The sequence below is a fragment of the Ammospiza caudacuta genome, chromosome 2, assembly GCF_027887145.1.
Source record: "Ammospiza caudacuta isolate bAmmCau1 chromosome 2, bAmmCau1.pri, whole genome shotgun sequence".
Classification (NCBI taxonomy): Eukaryota; Metazoa; Chordata; class Aves; order Passeriformes; family Passerellidae; genus Ammospiza; species Ammospiza caudacuta.
Genome location: NC_080594.1, coordinates 51,817,702 through 51,839,303, shown reverse-complemented (window position 1 = coordinate 51,839,303; position 21,602 = coordinate 51,817,702). Strand labels below are relative to the sequence as shown.

The window sequence follows — 21,602 nt, the reverse complement described above, 5'->3', positions numbered from 1 at the left end:
GAAGCAATCAAAAAAAGAAAATTCAGAACTTCACTCTCCTGTATGGTAGTAGGCATGATTCTTTAGATTTTATTATAAATTTCCACAATTTACTATGGGATTTCATATCATCCACTTCTGAAATTGGGCTGAGTTTTCTACTAGAAAAAAATCCACTCTTGAAATTTTAGGAATAGTATAATTTCCTCTCTCATACAGTGTTCCCTGACCTCTGTAAGTACACCCATTTCTTCAGTTGTGCTCATTAAATAGGTGATTAGTATCATGGATGTGTAAGAGTCTGAGGTGATTTCACAAAAAAAGTATAAAATATTTTATGTTTAGTTCAGCATGAACGAACTGTGAAATTGTATTTGAGTTAGACTGAAGAATTGCACTAGGATGGAGAATTAAATCAGTCTTTAACCAGTAATTTCAGGATGCTTACTTACTGAAAATTTGTACTTTGCTACCCTAAATTAAAGAATGCTTGAGGCTACATTAATTTCAGCAGCTTTTCAAAGACAGGTAAATAGTACCAATATTACTAAGAAAGAATAATCAGATATACTGCAAATTAGTTAAAATACTTGCACCAAATTTTCTTCAGAAGATGCAAGAATGAGGATGAATCTCACCTCCCCTCAATCATCCCAAAATGAGGTATCTAATCTATACCACACACCCAGGGAACAGCTTGGGGAGAAGAAAAATGGGAACCCCCAGACAACCCAGCCCCATCTTAACCACTTTTTACCTCTCTTCCCCCAGGCTGTGACAAGCAGACAGCAAACACCATACAGCATTGCCTGTGCTTCGCATATAAACAAAATAAATGAAAAGTGCAAATGACACTGCAACAGCAAACATGTCAGATCTCCTGAAAACATGAGCTGAACTTGCTCACAGCAACAAGGAACAATTTCCAGAGAGGACCTCAGTGTAACAGCCAGTGAAGGTTCAGTTTAATGAAAAGTTTCAGTACCTTTAACCACAAGCCTTGCTGTCACATCATGGAAAAAAAAAGCAGTATTTAACTTACAGGGAAAAGGAATGTGGCCTGTGGCCATGTAGGCAAAGCATTGGAGTGGTTTGGTCAGACACTATCTGATCTGCCATAAATCTTATCAATTTAAAGTAGCATTAGTGGTTTGGATTGGGATGAGGCATGCTAAAATTTGATTTCCTCTTTTATTAAACTAAGGCCTGAGTGACTGTCAGAAGTGTTACTCTTGTTCAGAAAATAAAAAATAGCTGAGCGTGGAGATACCACAAATCAATCTCTCATTGATTCACATGTAAATAAGTAAAGACTTTTAAATAGTTATATTTGTTGTTGATGTCTTCTAAACATGCCAAAAAACCAAGCCAAAGAAACACAACTCACCTGTCACTATCTCATGAGCTCAAGCTTACAGGTGGGTTGGTTGTAGACATGAGACTGGTGCCTCCTGCACTGACAGAGCTCTTCTGGAGCCCCAGAGGAGTGCCAGCCCCTCAAGAAACACAAAGACAAGCAACAAAGGGGGGCTCTCTACCAGTTCAGTCTTGTAAAAACTAAACAAAAGCCACAGTCAGAAATTTGAAATAGAAAGAACAAACTTCAAGCTGTGATATTTCTAAATGAAATATCTATTTTCTATTTCTAAATGAAATATTCTATTTTCTTCATTTATCTCTCAAAATGTTTTTTATAAAACAACAGTATTGTGATGTAAGTCCAGTCTTCAGAAAGTTTAGAACAAAAGAAGAGGGGGAAAAGAGGGTATTTCAAGTACTCACTGTTTCACATCTGGCTTTTCCCAGGTAAACATTATTTACACTTGAATACAGTATGTTTTATTGTAAATCTATTCTATGAATCTATTTGAATTACTGATGATATTTAGTGATGTCTTTGTTAATGTGGTTTTGTTTCAAAAACAACAGAAATGTTTCGTTTTGAAAGAGGAAGTTTTCTCGTGTTGCCCTGGAGAATGTATGCAAGTTCAGGCTCAAAATACTATACTTATAAAGCATTTTCTTGTCAATATAGAATAAAGAGAGCTTATTGAAGTTCAAAAAGAAAAGCTGTGAGAAGGCATAATCACTTCAACTCAGAGCCTGGATTGCAGGTGTTGAAATGGGTGTGGATGGAGCAGGACAGGCAGAGAGTAAGAACAGTGTAAAATGATAGGGGAGCTAAGGACACTGTCTGGTTTCATGGAGAGCAGCTTGATCTGCTGGTGACAGCATGGCTTTTTGGTTTCCAGCTCTTTTCCATGCTTCCAAGCTTCAGTCACCTGACATCTGCAAAGAGCTGGAAACAATTCTGGAAGAAGGCCCAGCTACTTCTTTGAGGTGTCAGTGCTGGGGAATAAGGCATGGAAATAACAGTAGATATTCCCAGGCCTCAGGCATGCCAGGGAGACAAAAGCTCCCAAGGAGCTCCCTCCTCCATCACAAGGCCTCAGTCAAAGAGGTTGAGGGGATGTAGGAAGCTGGGCATAAGATGAACCAAAAAGAGGGCACAGGGTACCAGGGAATTTGGAGTGGCAAAGAGGAAAACCATCACAACATAGTCAATGAGAATCAGCAGCAGAGAAGAAAAGAAAAAGAAAAAAGATCTCTGAGAGTCAGGCAGTTCTTTTTCAGTTTGCCAAATTAATTTTGCAATTAAGTCCCTAAGTGCTTTATTAGTTGTTCTTTTTCCCATTAAGCAGTTTTAGCAGCCATGGGCATGCCATATAAACACAGTCAGGGAAAGCAGACAGCATAGTTATGAACAGGAGGTTCAGTGTCTGTAAGGCACACTGTCACAATCAACTTTGTTATGCAAAACCCCTTGATAACTGGTTTCCTATTTCCCCAGCACAAACCTACTTTTTGAAATAGACAGAAGGCAAAACTTGCTGTTCACAGCAGCAAGGTAAGCTTAAAGCTCAGCAAGCTTTAAACTCCTGATCAGGCTCAGCTCACTTTCAAAGCTATCTGAAATGACTTGTACCTTCTCATAGAAAAAACAACTATCCCCTGGCCCATGCAAAAAATAAAAATTTTTTCCAGGATGTTATGTAAACTTATACATTTATACAGGTGAATAATTCAGGGCAAAACTGCCTGTAACTAACTGTACATGTTATAGCCCAAAGTTTGTATCTTCATGCAAATTTATTTGAGCAGCTTCTCCTTTTTGTTAATTTGTACAGCCTTTGCCTTGTATGCTCCCATTTTTATGCTCCCAGTTTTTATGAAATCTCTTCAAAATGCTAGCTCTATACTACTATCAGCACTGCAGTCCTACTGAAATAAGTATGGCCACATTGAGTTGACAAAAGTCCATCTACTTCAAATTCCCTTCTCTGGCAGAGGCAAATAACAGATGCACAGAAAACAGGTTAAAGAACAAGTACATCTGCTGACTGTTCTCAGGATATCTTCCCCCGTTCCAGGAATCATCAGTTCAGGAACTTCTTCAACCAGGAATGTCATCTGTCATGGTTAGGTTATTGGGTTTAACAGGTCCCAGAAGGACCTCTTTAAGGTGCTTAACCTGAGAATTCACTCTTATCATTCAATTGGCTCAACTCAATACCTCCCCTTTATGGGCTCCAAATTCCAAAGCAGTGGAGCTGCTTTATTATTTGCTTTCCTTGTAGGAGCAATAAATAGCATTCAACAGTATTGTAGAAGAAATTATTTTATAATGATGCCTAAAGCTGGATTGAAGTGCTATATTATTTTCAGCAATATTGCCCCATCTTCCTGTATAAGAAATTTTGCAAGACACTTGTCTGAAAACAAGTGACAAATCTGCTTCAGGTTTTTTCATAATCTGAATGAACCCAGGAAATAACCCAGGAAATTTTCTGCTGCTGTTCTATGACACCTTAGAGACCACCAGGAGACCTACTGCTGCAACTATTATATATAAAAAAAAAAAAAAAAAAAAAAAAAAAGGCATGATTGGGATAAATACCCAGTGATGTTTATGTGCAAATATACAACAGAATCATGCCAGGGAACGAATTATTCCACTTCAAGCAACAGGGCATATTGAACATCACTTTGCAGATCTTCCTGAACAGATCTGGGCAGATGTTTGGAAAATCTGGGTAAGGGTGTATTTGGGTATTTTTGGATGGATAGGAATAAGGACTGGTAACCATGTCCCCTGCTGCTTTGAATGTCAAGAATAGTTTTGATGGTCAATTGGTGGAGGAAAAATGCCATTACCACCTAAACCACAGCTAAGCAGACTGAAGTACTTCTTCCTCTGAAACCTTTCACAGGTTCATCCTTGAAAACATTTTCTTTTTCCCCTGAGAATCTAAAACTGAAAAAAGCACATGGAAACCCTGTCTGGGGTAGAGACACAGTCTCACCCTATTTCAAACTCCTTCAAGTGATGAAGACTTTGTCACTGATCTCAAGAGTTCAGCTGGACTGCTCAGGCTCAAACCTGATGCACAATCCTCTGGGAGAACAGCAGCAAATCTCTCAGTGACTTTGAAAGATGAGAGCAGCTCATCATCTGTCACCACCTTCCTGATGATACTCAGCTTAAATACTTGTATCCTAAACACACTGCATTCTGCTTACTGGTCTTTGTGAAGCTCCTCAAAGAGCTGCTGCTTCTCAGGAGGGCAATGGTGGATGTCCTTATCTCTGAAAAGGGAACGCAGCCAACAGTCCCAACAACTTACTAGGAATGAAAAGCACTTTCATATAACAAACGTAGAAAGAACTTTGCTCTAGCAAGATTTTAAGAGCAGATGAAATTTAACAGCCTCTTGCAACAGAGCAGCATGTGACTCAGAGGCAGGCACTCCAGCTCTGCCTCGCTGCCTACTTTCAGTTCCCCGTTAAGGAGCTGTTTACATTAAACAGACGAAAATTGAAAGAAGGAAAGAAACCTGCTGTTTCAGATTAAAAGACGCTGTTAGGCAGAAGCATGCCTCTGTCCGCTTCTGCCAAGGGTGAGGTGAGCCGCAGACCGAGGCGAGGAGAGCTTCGCTGAGTCACGGCGGCGGCGAATATCTGCAGCGCGCTGCTGCTGCTGCTGATCATGGCCTGCCAAGGCACCGCTGCTGCCCAGGCAGGGACAGGGAGGGGCAGGCAGCACAGCACTACCAGCGCCACCAGTTATCTCCCACAGCACGTCTGAGGTGCTGGACTGGAGCTGGGAAATGGCTCACTAGAAATTCCTTATGAAGCAACGCGGCCAGACGAAAACAACTTACATCAGCTATCTACAGTGAAGAGCAATCACATGCCCAGTACATAAATGCGATTGAAAGCAAAACAGGAAGGAAAACAAAAGACCACATCACCTCAAACAGAACCAAGAAGCTGCACTAAATTTCAAATCCTCAAGTAGTCTGAAAACAAGTCACAGCAGATCTAGTAACCCTTGTAGCTTTGTTTAGGACTGGGCAAAGCCACAGCAGGCTCTCTGCACAAGCTACACCTGAACACAGCCCAAAGGGAGCTGTTAAATTCTTTGCCACTGAGTCATCTAAACAGAAAAGCCACCAGTGTGAAGGCCTTTCAATGGAGATAACTAAATCTGACATATGAAATAATCAGGGATGAACAAGGAGGACTTGCAAATACACAAGTACGAGAGGTAGGTAACTGAAAAGCAAAACTACTAAATAAACCACACTATTTAGAAATGGTTGCTGTTATGTGGTGTGTGAGACAAGATGCCAGCAAGAACCCCAGTTCTGTTAAGATTTTCTTATTCAGAAAAAATAAATATATCCTGATGCCTTAGATATGCTTGAGGATTCAAACAAGCACAAATTTTCAACACAACACTTCAGAAGAGTAAAAAGTGCCATATGGCATGAAGACTAATGTTAACAGTAGTGCTGGTGCTGTGACTGAGGTGTTCAGAGCACCCCATTTTCAGGAACACAAAGTCAGTGGGATGTTGTTGCCCACACCGTTACAGTTACATCTAAACTTAGGTATGCCTCTGCAGAATTACATTACTTACTCTCTTTTTCCTCCTTCAATATTTGGAGAACTTCCTTCATACATCTTTGTTTGCCCTGCTCATGGGCATGACACAGGTTATGAAAGATTTCTGCAGAACTGCATTTCGTATAAAACTATCTGCCAAAAATGTGCTTCTCTTCCCTTTTTATGTTCCTTTTTTAAAATTTGTGTTAACTACTGTTCTCAAGACAGCCTTGAAAACATGAGTTGAACATTAGTACAAACAGTACAGTAATGTTACTCTGTAATCCATAAATTACATGCAGAGGGCTAAGGTTCTCAGTAGATTGTTAGCACTGTAAATTAAAGCCAACTCAATTTTAAAAAGTACTTGACTTCTCAGAAGGAATTAAAATTACATTTTACATGTCAATATTATTTAGTAAAGCACTACTGATGTTTTCAGCAAAATATTTCAGCAAAGCGTTTTTCCAAAATATCTTCATCAAAAGAATGTTCAATTCTTCACACATTGAGGATGTCATAAAATGCAAACCAGTGCAAACTGCAGAGCTGCAGCCACCACATTCCTGTGATCTTTGTGAAGTCTGTTCATGGGCATGCCACTCAAATTTGGGCCAGTGTGAATACTGGTGGCAGGGGACAGTGGAAGGTAGCTTGCCATGTATTGTGTTATTTGGAAATGCTCAACTTCAAAGAATAAGCATCACCCAGTTAAGTATGATCTTAAAAGCCCAATGATATCTATTGCTTTTAGTTCTCCTTGCAGTGAGGGAGACTGGAAACAAATGAGGGCCAAGTCTCTCCCAGTGCACCTGCCTGAGGGGAATATGTTGTGTCAGCACTGGGAGATATTCACGAACAGCTGTTGCTTTGAGCTGTTGCACAAAGGTAAAAAGGCGCTTCCAGGTGAGCAGCTCAGGCTGCAGCTTTGCCTTCAGCACTGGCGAGATCACAGCTTTGCTGGAGCCACTTGGCTCTGTAAACCCAAGCCCTAACTTAAACCCTGTTACTAGGAAGGAGAGAAGCAGAGGACCTCTCCAGAACACAGATGGACAGCTCCACTCTTTGGCCCTGGGAAGGCTGTTCTGAAGGAGCTGTGCATTAAAACAAGTTGGGTCACCAACCTGGACTGCACCCAGACACTTGTGTTCCTTTGTAAGTGACAGGCTCTTCAGCACAGCTAGATCTGGTAAGAAACTTAATGGCTTCTGGACAATATCCCTCTGTGGAATAAAAGGAAGTTCCAACAGGCTTAAAATCCCTTCTTCACCCTGCTCAAATAAATGTTAACAGCTGGACAAGTGACCTGAACAGCCCCTCTCACCTTACAGCCTCACATGATTGTTTTGGCTTTACCTTGTGACAAACAACATGCTGTCACAGGATGAGTCAGACTTTGGACTTGGCCAGGCTGAGGAGCAGGACACCATTCTCTACAAGCTGATGTCATGCCAGAGTAGCACTTTTTTTGAATCAGCCTGCCTGTGTGCCTTTGTGAGCAAGCCTATATGCGAGACCAAAGAAGCTCAAGTAAATGATCAAGGCCACTGAGCTGGTATGCTGAGTTGATCCTGTGCTAAGAGACACTTGACAAACCAGTGTTGTCCCTAAATTTGGGACTGAATGACATGTCACATGGCAGTGAACAAATTAAAGCATTGCTCAAGATCATATGACCCATGTTATGGACAATCTGTCTTCAAATCACTTTATCGAGGAACTCAATTTTCATGAAGTTTCTAAACTGCTCTTCTTATTTTAATAGAGCAAATACGTCAGGGAAACTTTGAAGTTCGGGTGTGCTTTTAGCAAAAGGGACTTTTTTGCCGTACTTGTGATGGAGAACCAGTATTTAAGACTGAAAGGTGGTCCTTCAGGATGCCCTGGCTATGTCACCTCTCCTTGGTACACCACACCTGTGACAAGGGCAGAGCCATTACTCGGTGCTGTCCTGGGAGGACAGTGCAGAGCTGTGTGCTCGCCGTGCTGTGGATGCCGTGGACAGCAGGGCGGGCAGAGGCCGTATCTGAACCGCACAACTGCGGGTCTGCCCCAGCACAGCCTTTCATGTGGAAATGCAGCAGGTGCCCCAGCAGGTGCTCACAGCGACAGAAGCTGTTCACAGCGTTTCCCCCGACACTCGGCACCAGCTATGCCAGACCCAGAGAGCGAGATCTGTCTCTTCCTGGCACTGCTGGGTTAATGGTTAGACTTCATGATATTAGAGATCTTATCCAACCTACACAGCTTTATGACTCTATTAATGACAGACCCGCTGGTGGCTAACAAATGTTGCTTTTACACACGCTGACAAGCCGGGAGCCCACGGAAGGGGAGCGGCTGTAACAAAACCCCTAAGCTCTGTCAGCTGGGAGCGGAGCGCTCGGCAGCACGGGAGAGCAGCGTGCCGTGGGCTCCCCTTCGGCCAGGCACGGCCACCTGCGCAGGCTGAGCTCCGGGCCGGGCTGGCGGTGCTAAACGAGGCCGGCGATGCCGCTGACAGCGCAGATCCTCGTTGTGTAAGCAGCCCGAACGCGCCGCGGGCCCGGGGCGCGCAGCTGACATGGCCACGGTGCTGACGTGCGCTGGCCTCCGGCAGCAGCGCCCCCGGCCTCGGGACAAGCAGGGCGGCGGCGGCAGCCGCGGGCGGGCACAGGGACCCCGCTCGGCCCCGGGCCCGGTCAGGCCCCGCCCGCCGCAGCGCCCCGCCCCCGGGCCCGGGCCCGGTCAGGGACAGCGCCGGGACGGCGGCACCGGGCCTCGTCCTCTGGGCGGCCGGGGGGCGGTGACGGCGCGGCGGGGGACGCTCCTCCGCTGAGGGACACGGCCGCCCCCGTCCCGCCCCCGGTGTCCCGATGTCCCGGCGCTGCGGGACGGGCCCGGTGCGCAGGGGACAGCCCGGCGGGACGGGACGGAGCTGGCGGAGCGCGGCCCCCGTGCGTGGGGCTGTCACCGAGCCCGCTGCCGCCCGGGGCTTTCGCTTCCACCTCCTGAGCACTCGCGGTTTGTTTCCTGGCGCAGGGTTTGAAGCCCAGACCCAGAAATGAGGAAGGTTCTGTGCGTGGAGCCCGTCATTTTCTGCTACGTGTTTGCGTTTTCCCTGACGACCCCGCTGGTGCAGCAGTTCATCTACCGGCGGCTGTGGGAGCAGGAGTACAACTCCACTTTTATCAGCGACAGCAATGCCAGTCACTGCGAGCAGAATAAGAGCAGCCCGGCTTATATCAAACAGAAGGCAAGTGGCGGGGGAAGAATAATAATTGTAAATAAACTTGCTGCCAGGAGGTGCTGCCTCAGTATAACCTCCTGTTTCATAACCTTGACCTGTAACTCTGCGGAAAGCCGTAGTTTTGTAACCTGCTCCCACTTCACTGTCTCCTCGCTCTAATGTTATGCTGTAGGTAGAGACAGTGCTTTAAAGACAAAGATGTGTCTCCAGGAAGATACTGAGATAAATTCGTATTTTAGCGGGAGTTGAAGATCGCCTGAGAGAATGGGGACCAAATTAGCATTGGGCTGACATTACCGCGGGTACAAGTGGAGGTGGAGGCTCCTCCTTCCACACCACTGTGCGTGTTGTGTTTGTGAGCCACCCGTTGTCTCTGAGGCTCCTGCTGTTCTTTGTAACCGAGTGAAGCTTAGCAAATGCGCTGTAATTTTGAGGAACAGTATCTAGCTTAAAATACATGTGTTTCAGAGGAATTACAAGAATGAGGAACAGAGGAAATTAATTTTTTTTGTGGTTTTAAAACGTGGAAAAAAAATTTAACTGATCTTTACATGATTAAATGCAGTTGATGGTTTGCCATTCAGAGCACTAGTGTGCCTTGCTGGAATACAAGGACGTCAGCATGACAGGATCCCATGGTCAGTTACATTTTTAGCACTTTTCCATAGTTCAGTGTGCTGGATAGCTAGTTGTTGACTGGCACCTCTTCCATTGCACTTCCAGTGCAGTTTTAATGCTACACTTAAGCAGAGCTGGCTGAGAGCTGCCAGCAGAAGAGATGGATATTCTCCATTTCCCTTCCCCCTCTCACCCCACATGTTGTGTCTTGCAGTTCTGCAGTTAGAGGTTATGGTTTGGATTTGAGTGGGGCACTGATTCAACAGAAAGCTCATCTCTTGTTTTGGGGTTGTTGTTTTTTGAATGTTGGGGTTTTTTTTCCTGAAGCAATACACTGCTCTGGCACACTCAGTGGCCACATGATTTCTGTGTCTAACATGAGAACAGCAGAGGGAACATATTTTCAGAAGAGGTGCAATAGCACCATACTTGTCAACAACAACTGGCAGTTGGGTTGGATAAAGTGAAAGATGAAACCACTTTAGGGCCAGAAAAGTAAATGATTCACTGTGTAAATTACACAGAAGTTGGGGTCACAGAAAGAGTCAATTGGCATTTCCTTACACTGCTGAAAAGGTGGTACTTGAAAAGTTTTGCTCACATCCCATATCTGAATCTCTGATGTGCTGCATATGTGCAAGACTGAAAAGACTGAATGCCTGAGCTTAGCTACCTCGTTTGTCATATATAAAAGGAGATTGCTAATGGAACATGCTTCCAGTGAAGGTGATCAAAGAAATAATTCAGGACTTCTAGTGTGGCATATGTTCTTTATCATGTGACAGAAGCTGGTCTTATAGAAAAAATGTGAAAAGGTCAATAGAATTGTGGTCCAACATGGCTTCTGGGCTGACCCATGGAGGTAATCACCAGTTATTGTTGGAGTGATGCTTGTATGTTACTCCCAAAAGTGTTTTATTTAGTATTAGCTCCCCATTTGATGCTGTGCCTGGCAATTTTCTCTAAGCATACAATTCTAATTGCAGAGCCCATCAAGAAATCAATGTTTCAAATACATCTTTGCATTTTGCAACCCCCTCAAATTAAACTTGACTTTCAAATTGCCATCACCTATGGTTCAAGATATGACTTCATTTTTTTTTCTCAAAACATTGAAGCAGAGTGCTTCATTTCAGCTGTAGTTTAGATAGCATATCTGATTTGATGACATATTCATCAAATGATGACACTTTACAGGTCTTTTGCTTACAAATTATAGTTAATTTGATATTTGAGAACATGAGTCCTTCAAGACAGCAGTTGAATAATGGCCAACAGAACTTCTTCGTTTCCCTTTCCTGCCAAATTTCCATTCCCTGCATTTCAGTGATTGCCAGTAGGGCATGAGCTTTTGAACAATTACACTCTTGTCTGGTTGCCTTGCTGCATTTTCATACCACACTAGTTACCATAGTGTAACGATGTAGGTGCTCAAAATACCCATTAATTTAAGTGCAAATGGGCCTCTGTGCTGAGTTATAGTCCTGTGAGGGGGCCAAAGAGCAGATCCAGTAGCTTAATTCCAAACCCTTTCACAAGGAAGTGTGAAGTAGGTGTTCCAGATTTTCCAAGACCTTCCTAACCTAAATCTAACTGAATTAGCTTTATTAGATGTTGTAACTGTTGCTGTAAGGCCCTGTTTGGCATTAATGTTTAAAAGAGCACCTCTACTAACAGTTAATTTAGTGTAAGTCCTTATGTTCTGAGAATGAAGAACCTTTATACAAATCTCACCTATTTCAAAGCAAAATGTAAAAGGAAATTGAAGACAAAAATCACTTGGAGCCTGCATAAAAAGTAGAATATAGTTCAAAATGGTTCATCTTCACAAAATTTAGATTTTTTTTTTACAATTTGAAAAAAATAGTCATAATGAAGTGAGTTTGAAAGTAATATGGATATAAACTGAAGCATTCTGATCACCAGCTTGGATAATCCTTTTTTAATATCTCAGAAAGAGCTGTATTATTAATCATTAAACATTGTTTATCATCCCATTGATTCATTATACAATCCATTAATTTCCCCTTCCTACTCAGTAATATTTTATCTTATCAGCCTGTGATTTTATATGTCCTTTATATTGTTCAATCTCAGGTGCTGCCCTTCTCTCTTAATCCTTATATAAGTTACTTGCTTTTTCATTTTTGTTCTTTTAATTTTGAAATAGGTGATTGAAATACCTATTTCAGTCCACTGTGAGTAATTTTTCAGAGTAGAGTGAATTTGCAGATTAAAAACCTATACCTTTCCCTTCAAATACATGTAGTTCCATTGATTATTTAATGGAGTTATGTGATTTTAAAGAAGCTGAAGGTTTGACCTATCATTTTCTATATTCTTTTCCTTTGGCTTCATAAAACCAGAGAGTGAACAGTTGCGTGCCTTACACTCTAAATGGATTTTTCCTGTACTTATGTATGTAGTCTTTTTTTCAGTGGATATCAAGTTTTTTATCTCAGTACGTTCATGCTCACGTGTGTTACCATGTGTCACGTGGATGTGAAGCCATGTTTTGTGTGTTGCACAACTTCTTCCCAAGTTTTGGGTTTTTCTTTCTTTCAGTTTTACACTTCATTATGGTCTGGCGATAATCTCTGTATTATGTCATTCACGTGGGCTGAGATGATACTTATTAACATTTAATTTTACTTTTAACATAGTAGCATTTGTTTGATACTCATGGCTTTGAACAAGACAATCCTAGTAAAGAAGCAGCGTCTGCGACCACATAGAGTTATTTTTGTCAGCAGCAGAAGAGTTAAAGATCAGAATAATGTTTTCCAACTCAGTTTGTTCAGTCTTCATGGTTTTGACTCTTCCAGGGTGACAGCATTGCTGGCAAGTTACCAGGATGTCATGAATGCTAAGGCAGTCAGACACCATAAGGGAAGGGAGCAAAAGACTTTGGAGGGCTGGGGATCTTGAAGGCTTTCCTTGGGAACCTCAGGATCAGTTGATTTTCCTCTTGTAATAAAGCCTGGTATCTTGTAAGCAAAGGAAGAGATTGAATGAGAAACTCATGGTCTCTGCCTGTAAATTTAAATACGAATTTATACAGCATTCAGCAGCTTTTAAAATTCCCCAGGTACATTCCTGTAAGTTTTAGGGCTTTTTCATGATTTTGGATGCTACTCAGTCAGGATTATGTTAGCTACATAGGAGACACCTGAAATGTGGAGTATAGATGGCTTGAATACAGGCTGAGAATGGCGTGGGCAGGTTTGCAGAAGTGTGCCTATTGCTGATTGAAGAGCACAATGCCTGCCCAAGTCAGTGTTGTGCCTCAGAAAACTCCAAGACTTTCAACAAGACTTTGCTCTCTGCATCTGAAACTTTATTTTAGCTAGTATAAAGGGTTTGTATGAATAAAGTTGCTTCCTTTTCCCCTACTGTCTGATCAGGTGGCTGTCTTTGAAAGAGCTGTTGTGGCTACACTCATCAGGTACTCTCATATCTGCATTAAAAACAAGATCAGAATTTGCTTGCTGAGGGTCCTTTAGCAGCTGGCTTCATAACAATTCTTTTTAATTAAATATTCTTTAGTTCTTTTTTTTCTGCAGGCATTCATGCTCTGTTAAATGGTTGGTTTTCAGTCACATTTAATTTTTATACTTTTGCTAAAAAGAAGTCTGAAATTTTTCCCATAATGGGTGTTTATTTTTATAGTGCTAGCTGCTGTTCCTTATGTGAATACCTGCTGTGGTGTATGTGTAGAGACATCACTGATTTGGACAATTCCTGAACCCAGAGCTTTACAGTGTTTGCAAAATCCATTAATTCATGTACCTGTGAGTCAGTACAGTATTTAAAGCTGTATTTCACTTTTTTGGTTGTTACTGCTGTTTGTAATAGTACTAGTAAGATTGTACAGTGGGATGTCAGAGCAAACTGTGATCTGTTTACTTGCATAGTGTGCTCTAGTCCATTAATTCTTCTTTGTACCCCCCTCAGCAGAATTATATTTGGGAGGAAAAAAGAGCTCCTGTGAAGAGGGAGCATTGAGTGTGTTCCTCAATCGGTGACTGGCTTACTACTGATTTCTGAGTAGTATTAAAATAGCCCAGTGCTCTTTTGCCATATCCTGTATTGAAGGAGATAGTTGCAGTTAAAGATACTTACAGCTCTTGTAAGTACAAGTTCAAAAGGATAGTTCTCTTGTCTGCATTGGAACTTCTCTGTCAACAGTACTAGTAAGACTCTGTCTTCAGCTTTAAGTTTCGGGTTAAAATGTAACAGGGAATGTTTGAGGAATATTGAAGATCAAATTACAAAAGTCTGAATATACATGTTTTATATATAGAGTATATAGCCTAGTATATCAAAATGTCATATAATGTTATAAAACTACATTGAATGTATTATGTTTTATAATAGTATAATTTATAATCTGTAACCATGCACAGTGATATTCATTATATATATTGCATACTAATAATTATGTAAGCAATATTGTGACAGATTTTTTCTCCAATTTATTATATTATTTACAATTATTTTTATTTTCTCTTTGCAGGAAGTTCAAGAAAAAGCCTCTGTTTTTATTATGCAGTTGGACTTAACTAGAGCCGTTCCCAGCCTTATAGTTGCCTTTGTCGTTGTAGCTAATGGGGATCGCCAGGGACACAAAAGGTCTTTAGTTTTACCATCAATGGGAGCTTTGATTTCTAGTATTAGCTTCACTGCAATATCATATTTTTCCTTGTCACTCTCTGTCCTATTTGCATTTGCATTTATTTCTGGACTGTTTGGGAGTATAGCAACTTTCCTTGGAGGAGGCTTTGCTTACATAGCAGAGGAGTGTCATGATGAGAAGCAGAAAACAACACGAATAGCTGTAGTGGATTTGATTTTTGGAGTTGTATCTGGATTGGCAGGATTGTCATCTGGCTACTTTCTAAGAGGAATAGGCTTTGCATGGACATTTGTGATAGCATCTCTGCTCCATGTCATTAATATAATCTATATTGTATTTTTTCTGGAAGATACCGTAGGTGTATCTCAATTCCAGCATGAAGCACCAGTATCCTGGAAAGACCTTCTTAGGGAGACATTTTCTGGAGTGTACATGCTTTTTCAAACTGCCCCTTATAAAAAGAGAATTTTAATAATTGTGTTACTTTTTACATTTATGACTTATTTGTTTACTGTGCTGGGTGGGACTTCACTTTTTACACTGTATGAACTGGATGAGCCACTCTGCTGGAATGAAGTATACATTGGATATGGAGCAGCTGCATCCACTTCTGTCTCACTGACCAGCTTTTTAGGAGTTTACTTATTTTCCAAATGTCTCAAAGACATTTATATTGTCTTTATTGGGATGTGTTCTTACATTGGAGGAATGATCATGGCTGCCTTTGCCAAAACTACTCTGCTCATGTTTTTAGGTGAGTTCAGAATCAGTTATTCCATGGTCAACAATGTATATGAAAATACTGCTGTGTTATCTGTAGTGAATGCAGTTGTTGGAAATTGAATGTGCCACCTTGAAAGGGTCACAGAGAGGTTAAATATAGATGGGTGATCAGCCTGATCTAGGATTTGATTAAAAGATGAACTGTGTGGAGAAACAATGGAATTACCTGCTTATGGTTTTAGTGCCATAGAAATATACTTGATTTATAAATTTCTCTGTTCTTGGAGAAATGTGTCTCAGTGCACTAGTAGTCTGACTTTTCTGCTGCCTTTTACTATTTGGGGAACTAAGTGTTCAAAAGTATATGACTAATGCAGTTGCAATATATTTGTAAATCCCTGGATTTTAATTAGTTCAATGTCTCATGGCTGCTTTACAGTGAGAGTGCCATCTTTGTTCTGCTTTATGCCTATTCCTGTTCTCCGATCCATGCTGTCAAAAGTGGTTCTCCCTGGTGAACAGGGTAAGTAGAATTGTTTTTAAACAATAAAATAATATGGTGCCTCTGAACAGAGATGCACAAAGATTACCTTTAAACAGACAGATATTGGTACTTTAAGATTCCTTTTCTTTCAAGTTCTATATAATATAAGCCTGTGTCTTGACATTAATGATTTCTGGTTCTGAATTAAATATAAACAATACTGTGTTAAAAAGTACTGCAAGTTTCAACTTTAAAACAAAATGCTGTTCTTAAATTAAAGACCATGGGAAACTTGAAGCAGGGAATGACCAAGATTTATACAACTGTTTCACAAGGGCTTCTACATTCACAAGATTTAGCATGCAGAGAAAGATATGTTATTTAGTCAATTTCTCACTTACTAATTTAAAAAAGGTAAGCAGTAGGTGGTCAATCTTCATAGCACTTGAAAACAATTAGACTTGTATCCTGAGCTATGGAGCAGGACCCCAACTTCAGGCCTGTGGCTGCTAAACATATCCCTAGAAATGTAACATAATACTTCTCAAAGTCATTTCCTTATGGAACACAGAAAAAAGCATGTCAGGCCTCAAAATATGGCTCTAATATTCCATATTTTGCTTTTGGGGGGTGTGTATTTTCTAGATTTTGGGAAACATATACTTTCTAGAAACATTTTCCTGAGTTGCTGTGTTTTACTTTTTAAAAGATTAATCTTCATACACTAAAACAAAGACCTCTTTTACTAGCTGTGCCAGATGCACCTCTGGTATTGAGTTTCTTGGCATTCTTCAGGGCTTTGGCTATTTGAGTATTTGATGAAGCAATCAGGTTGCCTCTTGTCATCCTTTTCTGCTTACCTAGTGTGATTTTGGCTATGGTTCTGTGACTATGAATGCAGCTCCAGAAAATGTGTTCAACAAGACACTTGTGAGATAGACTGCCACCCCAAAGGGTAGTTCAGTCCAAAACAAGTTGTTTGTTTCTTTTCAAAAATGAGAAGGCAGTGGTTTTAAGCTGAACCAGCAGTCCTCGTTGAATCAGTATTTTCCACATATAAAAGTGAAGGTTAGAGAAGGAAGAAACAAGAAAGGGAAAAGTTAAATGAAGAGAACTGGAAGGGGTAAAGGATGGAAATGTGCACAACATGGTTAGTGAGGATGAACAGGTTAAACTTGATGTGATAAGCAAATGCAAGAAAGTAGGCATGGTGACAGAATAATAGGAAAGAAAAATAGTTTCCATCAACAAAATGTGTTATTTGTTGGGTTTTTGTTCATTTAAAATAACTAGCATTTTGTAGGAGTTGCCATGGTTTTCACAGCAAAGTATGATTGCTTAGTGCTTGTAACCTGCATACTTGCAAAAATACTGTCAACACATATATTTTTTGAACCATGTTTAAAAACTTCAGTACTTTGAAGAGGTTTGGTTTGGTTTGGTTTTGTTTGTAATTTGCCCATTTATTTTTGGCAGGTGCTGTGTTTGCTTGTATTGCCTGTTTAGAAGTTGTGACCGGCACAATGTCAATTTCAGTTTTTAATATTCTCTATGCAACTACTGTTGCATGGTTTTCAGGCTTTAGCTTCCTCCTATCAGCAGGCCTTTGTCTAATTCCACTGTCTGTCCTGTGGTAAGTACAGATCAGGAGGATTCTTCTGACTGCCTTTGCCAGGAATTTTGATATGAATTGAAACTCTGTAGTTTAGTGTGGTAGTTCTCAAACGTTCCTATCTGCTAGTGTGCTGTAGTGGCTCTAGCTTCACACCTTTTCTCTCATCCAGCCACTTTCCCTCAGCTCTGTGCTGTGAATTTCCCCCAAACTGAAGATAACTGAATGCACTGCCAGTGGGATACACCATACCCTTGACTGCACGTGACTTCCCTTGGTTTGAGACCTTTATCTGGTCTTTCTTCCAGGAAAACCTTTCCCTGAACTTAATTTTGCAATCTGAGCTCTTCTAGATGCTAATGAGGGTTATAAACATGACAGTCACCCACTGGGTTTAATGGAAAACTGTCTGTCCTGGTCGTTGGTCATGGGTACCTTGTGACCCATTGCCATTAAAATCTGTAAAAGATTTTAAAGCCCAAAAGAATAAACTTCTAAACATGTTTTAAATAAAGGCCTCTATAGCAGTTGTGTCTAATCATACCTAGTGGCCATCTAGTAACAAGGACAGTGAAATACCATTCACGAGTACTCATAAGCAAAAATTATTTCCACTATAAATTACTTCTTTTTAGGATGCTGAAACAAAAATCGAAATGGCAGAGGAATCACTTTTCATTAGATAGATTTACAGTTGGGGAAAAAAAATGTTTTTTCTTAAGAGGGTGGCACTCTGGCTGGAGACTTGCATATTTTTTTCCTAAGGCTTTACCTCGGTCTCATTTTATCTCTGCATCAGCTGCATTTTAAGATTCAAATAGGCAGTGATAATGCTGTAGATTTAGAACATTTCACATAATTTCAAGTCTATTCCTGTTTCATTATAACTATTTACACAGTCTTAACAGAAGATGTAAAGACTTTGTAAATAATTATAATGAAGTAAGAGTAGACTGTACTAATGGTAATTTAAAGTAGTGATGGGTCTTAAGACCTGAGGGAATTGAAGCAAAGGGGTCTTGCATGTGAGAAGAATACTTTCCAGTAAAGTAATAAAATGATTGAGAAATTCAGTTACATTAACAAAGGCATAGTAAGTACTTGTTCTCTTAAGTATTATCTTTAGTTTAGTTCAGTGGAAGCAGAGAGACTGTCTCTTCTGTTATCAGTTTCAGATATCCGACCGTTTCTTTTTAGTGTTGTTCAGTGTTGCAGTTGGAAAGCAGAAAGGTAGTTGTTCCAGTCTGTAACATGCAGAGTAGTTTAGTACTGTGCTCAAAGGCTGCAGTAATGATACTGTCTGACTTGTGTAATTAGGGCAAATAGTGTCACTGCTTTTGTTCACTAAGATACATTTGTGCCACAGAAGATGGCTGCAGAGAGCTAGCCTGTGTGTTTGCTGGTGCTGAATCAGCATGCTGTACTGAACTATCTCAGCTAAAGATACCTGTCTTATCTTTGTCTTACAGCTGGCTTCTGTGCACAAGCTGGAATGGGGAGGACTTGGCTCTGCTGGTACCTGAAGAAGTATCCAGCTTAGAGAGTGCTGATAGTTGAACAAAGGATCCACATACCCAGGATTTCTAATCTGACGTGCAGTGGCAGAGATAGTTATGTCACACAGAAACCACAGAGATAACACAATCTCCAAGTGGCCCTACAGCAATAAGCACTAAATTGGTACCACTCAATACCCAATCTCTTTTTAGCATTTGACTAAAGCTAGCTATTAACTATGGAAATAGGCTGACAATTGAGATTAATGCTGCTTCAGCATGAAGGAAAAAATAAGGTAGGATGGTACTTTTTCCACTTACTCTTTCTCAAGTTTGAGAATGTCAGCTGTGGATTGTGATACATCTTGTATCACTCTAAGTTGGATGGCAAAGACAAGCTTAGCAACCCAGAGGATGCTGGCACTTCTGCTGAAGCCACTGCAGCTTGTGCCAGCGGAGGATGTGGTTCACTGCATACATCTTGAAAGGCCTGTCTTAACACCGAAGCCCCAAACTGTATAAAATTACTAAACTAAAAAGTAGTTTTTTTCAGAAAGCAAACTGAAGGCAGTACTTACACCTGCCATAAGCACACTTACTGTTCTGCAGCTAGCAGAGTGTTTGTGTAAGTTTAACATAATATGTGTGGACCTTGCCTGTGACTTAGCTCTTGAAATGGATTTTCACACAGAACTGTCAGAAAATTTCTTGCAGAGAAATCTTGTGGAGTGTGAAGTTTAGTCTAAACCTACATTTTGCAGAGGCCATATTGCATATTTATCAGTTTCCATATATTAAGGAATGCATACAGACATCTCTGTTTTGTCCCAGGGATACTTGTTTTCTAGTTAAGTTGGTACTTAGCTTAAAGGTTTCTTTTAGTGAAAATCTGTGATAGCATTTCTTATCTGTAGATCTTTATTTTTTTAACAACTCTGAAATGAGGTGACAAAATCAAATCAATAATCTATTCATCTTGCAAGAAATGCAGCATAATTTATGAACATTTGAACAGCACTTCTAATCTTCAAAGCACTTTAAAAATGCTATTCAAAACATCCTTCCATAATAGATACTATCCTCTCGGTTGGATAGAGAGAAATTAACAGAGAGGACAAGTGACATGCCCAGTGCAAACTGGTGAGACTGCCAAACCTAGGAATCAGTTTCAGCACTGACTCCCCACCTTTTCCCTGAAAATCTTTAAGTAGAAATTATCCTGAGTATTAAATTCTAGAATGCACAGCACAGCAGAAATGTGAGTATAACATCATGTTAAGGACCACTCCCATCTGTTGATTTTGTTAAGAATTTGACAGCCAATACTGTTCTGATCTCTCAAAGTTGTGTGTGACTTTTCCCCCAAGACAGATTACGTAGAAAAAGCAAAACAATGTAAAGACATTGCCTTTAGAGAATGAAACCTGTGGGAAAGCAACTACAGTGACTTCACATGCACACAGCTTAGGATGAAAATGCAGACAGACATAGCATGTATAAACAATGAGCTGCTTACAGCCACTGATACCCATCCTATGAACAGAGACTTCTGCAGAACTTCCCAGTGGTACTCCACCAAAAAACAGTAATGCCAAATCATGATGATACTTTTATAGATCCTTTATAACTGAAAGATTGCATTCTTTCTAAGTTATGTGTCATGATCACAGAGAAGCCTGGAAGAAGGTTCAAATAATTTAAAGGGAGAGCTTATATTCAGGATACCACTATCTGCCCATCACAGGTGAAAACAGGGCCATTTATCCAGGCCAGAGGGAATGGGCAAACACCTCTAGTTAGCTCTTACACTTCTGTCCTGAACTCCCAAGACTGATGTTGGCAATTAAAGATCATTAGCTTTCTCTCAGTAGCTTAGACGAGGGCCAGAAAATAAAACTGCTTAATGCCTTTGAGGCGCCAAAGCTACTGCCAACTTATTGGAAACATGAGCTGAGTGCTACAATAACCAGTGGGTCCAAAACATAATGAGTACTTGTAGAGAGATTAAGAAAACACTGATGTAAAGGATTTTAGCACAAACGTTACATTGTCTTCCTTGCCTCTTCATTATGCAGTTATGTAAGGCTTTATGAAATTAACTATTTCACACAAAACTGCCTGGAAATAAAAAAGCAGATGCAGAAGGGATGTGTACCTTCAGTTGCTCTTCTTCAGTGCACACCTCTCCTAGTACTTGGGAGCTCACAACAAAGCGAGCCACTTGCACAGTGGTACACCTCAGGAATGGCTTTGTTATGATTTAACTGCACAAAGTACATGCTGTTTGCAGAGGTTTCTGGTAGATGGAGCATTTAGAACTGGCTATAAATTTAGGCCAAAACACATGGAGGATATGGATTGTGTTTTTAAAAAGCCTTGCACAGTGGAAGCTGAGGAGCCAAGTACTAATATGCATCAGATTATTAAAGCAAAATCTATTAAGTTTATAATAATTTCTTTATTTGTGTATAAATACAAATTATTTTGACATAATAACAATAAAGTTTGGGTTTTTTAAACTCTGTTGCATTTGGAGTTGTTCTGCTTCTAAATTTTGTTTTTTGACAAATGGCCAATGGCATGACTGATAGAGGATTGTTGGTGTAAACAGGAGCAGCACCACGGTACCATCTCTTTTTTATGGTCATAACACAAACAGCAGAGTAGATGTGCTTTTGCTTCCCTCCTGCACCTGAGGAGAGGAAAAGATGCTGCCCAGAACACTGGCACCAAGAGGAGGTGTGGGGAGTTACAGAGTAGGGACAGCACTGCTACCTGCAAGAAGTCATGGTGGGGGCTTGTGTTGTACCTGCCAGAGCAGCAGAGCTGCAAGTGCCTTCCTCCCCTTACCCAGGCCAGATCTGTCCCAGCTCCAG

General features: G+C 40.8%; 1 protein-coding gene across 2 annotated transcripts; it reads left to right on the top strand.

Annotated features, from left to right (window-relative positions):
• The first annotated feature begins 8,660 nt into the window (after positions 1-8,660).
• On the top strand, positions 8,661-21,230 carry SLC46A3 (solute carrier family 46 member 3). Of its 2 annotated transcripts, XM_058800253.1 has the most exons (5): positions 8,661-9,163; positions 14,292-15,165; positions 15,574-15,657; positions 17,095-17,251; positions 18,700-21,230. In XM_058800253.1, exons 1-5 carry the CDS (start codon positions 8,972-8,974, stop codon positions 18,785-18,787), a joined length of 1,395 nt encoding a protein of 464 aa, XP_058656236.1. In that variant the 5' UTR covers positions 8,661-8,971; the 3' UTR covers positions 18,788-21,230. The 2 variants fall into 2 exon arrangements, with proteins under 2 accessions (XP_058656236.1, XP_058656237.1); XM_058800254.1 differs by lacking the exon at positions 17,095-17,251.
• The last annotated feature ends 372 nt before the right edge of the window (positions 21,231-21,602 follow it).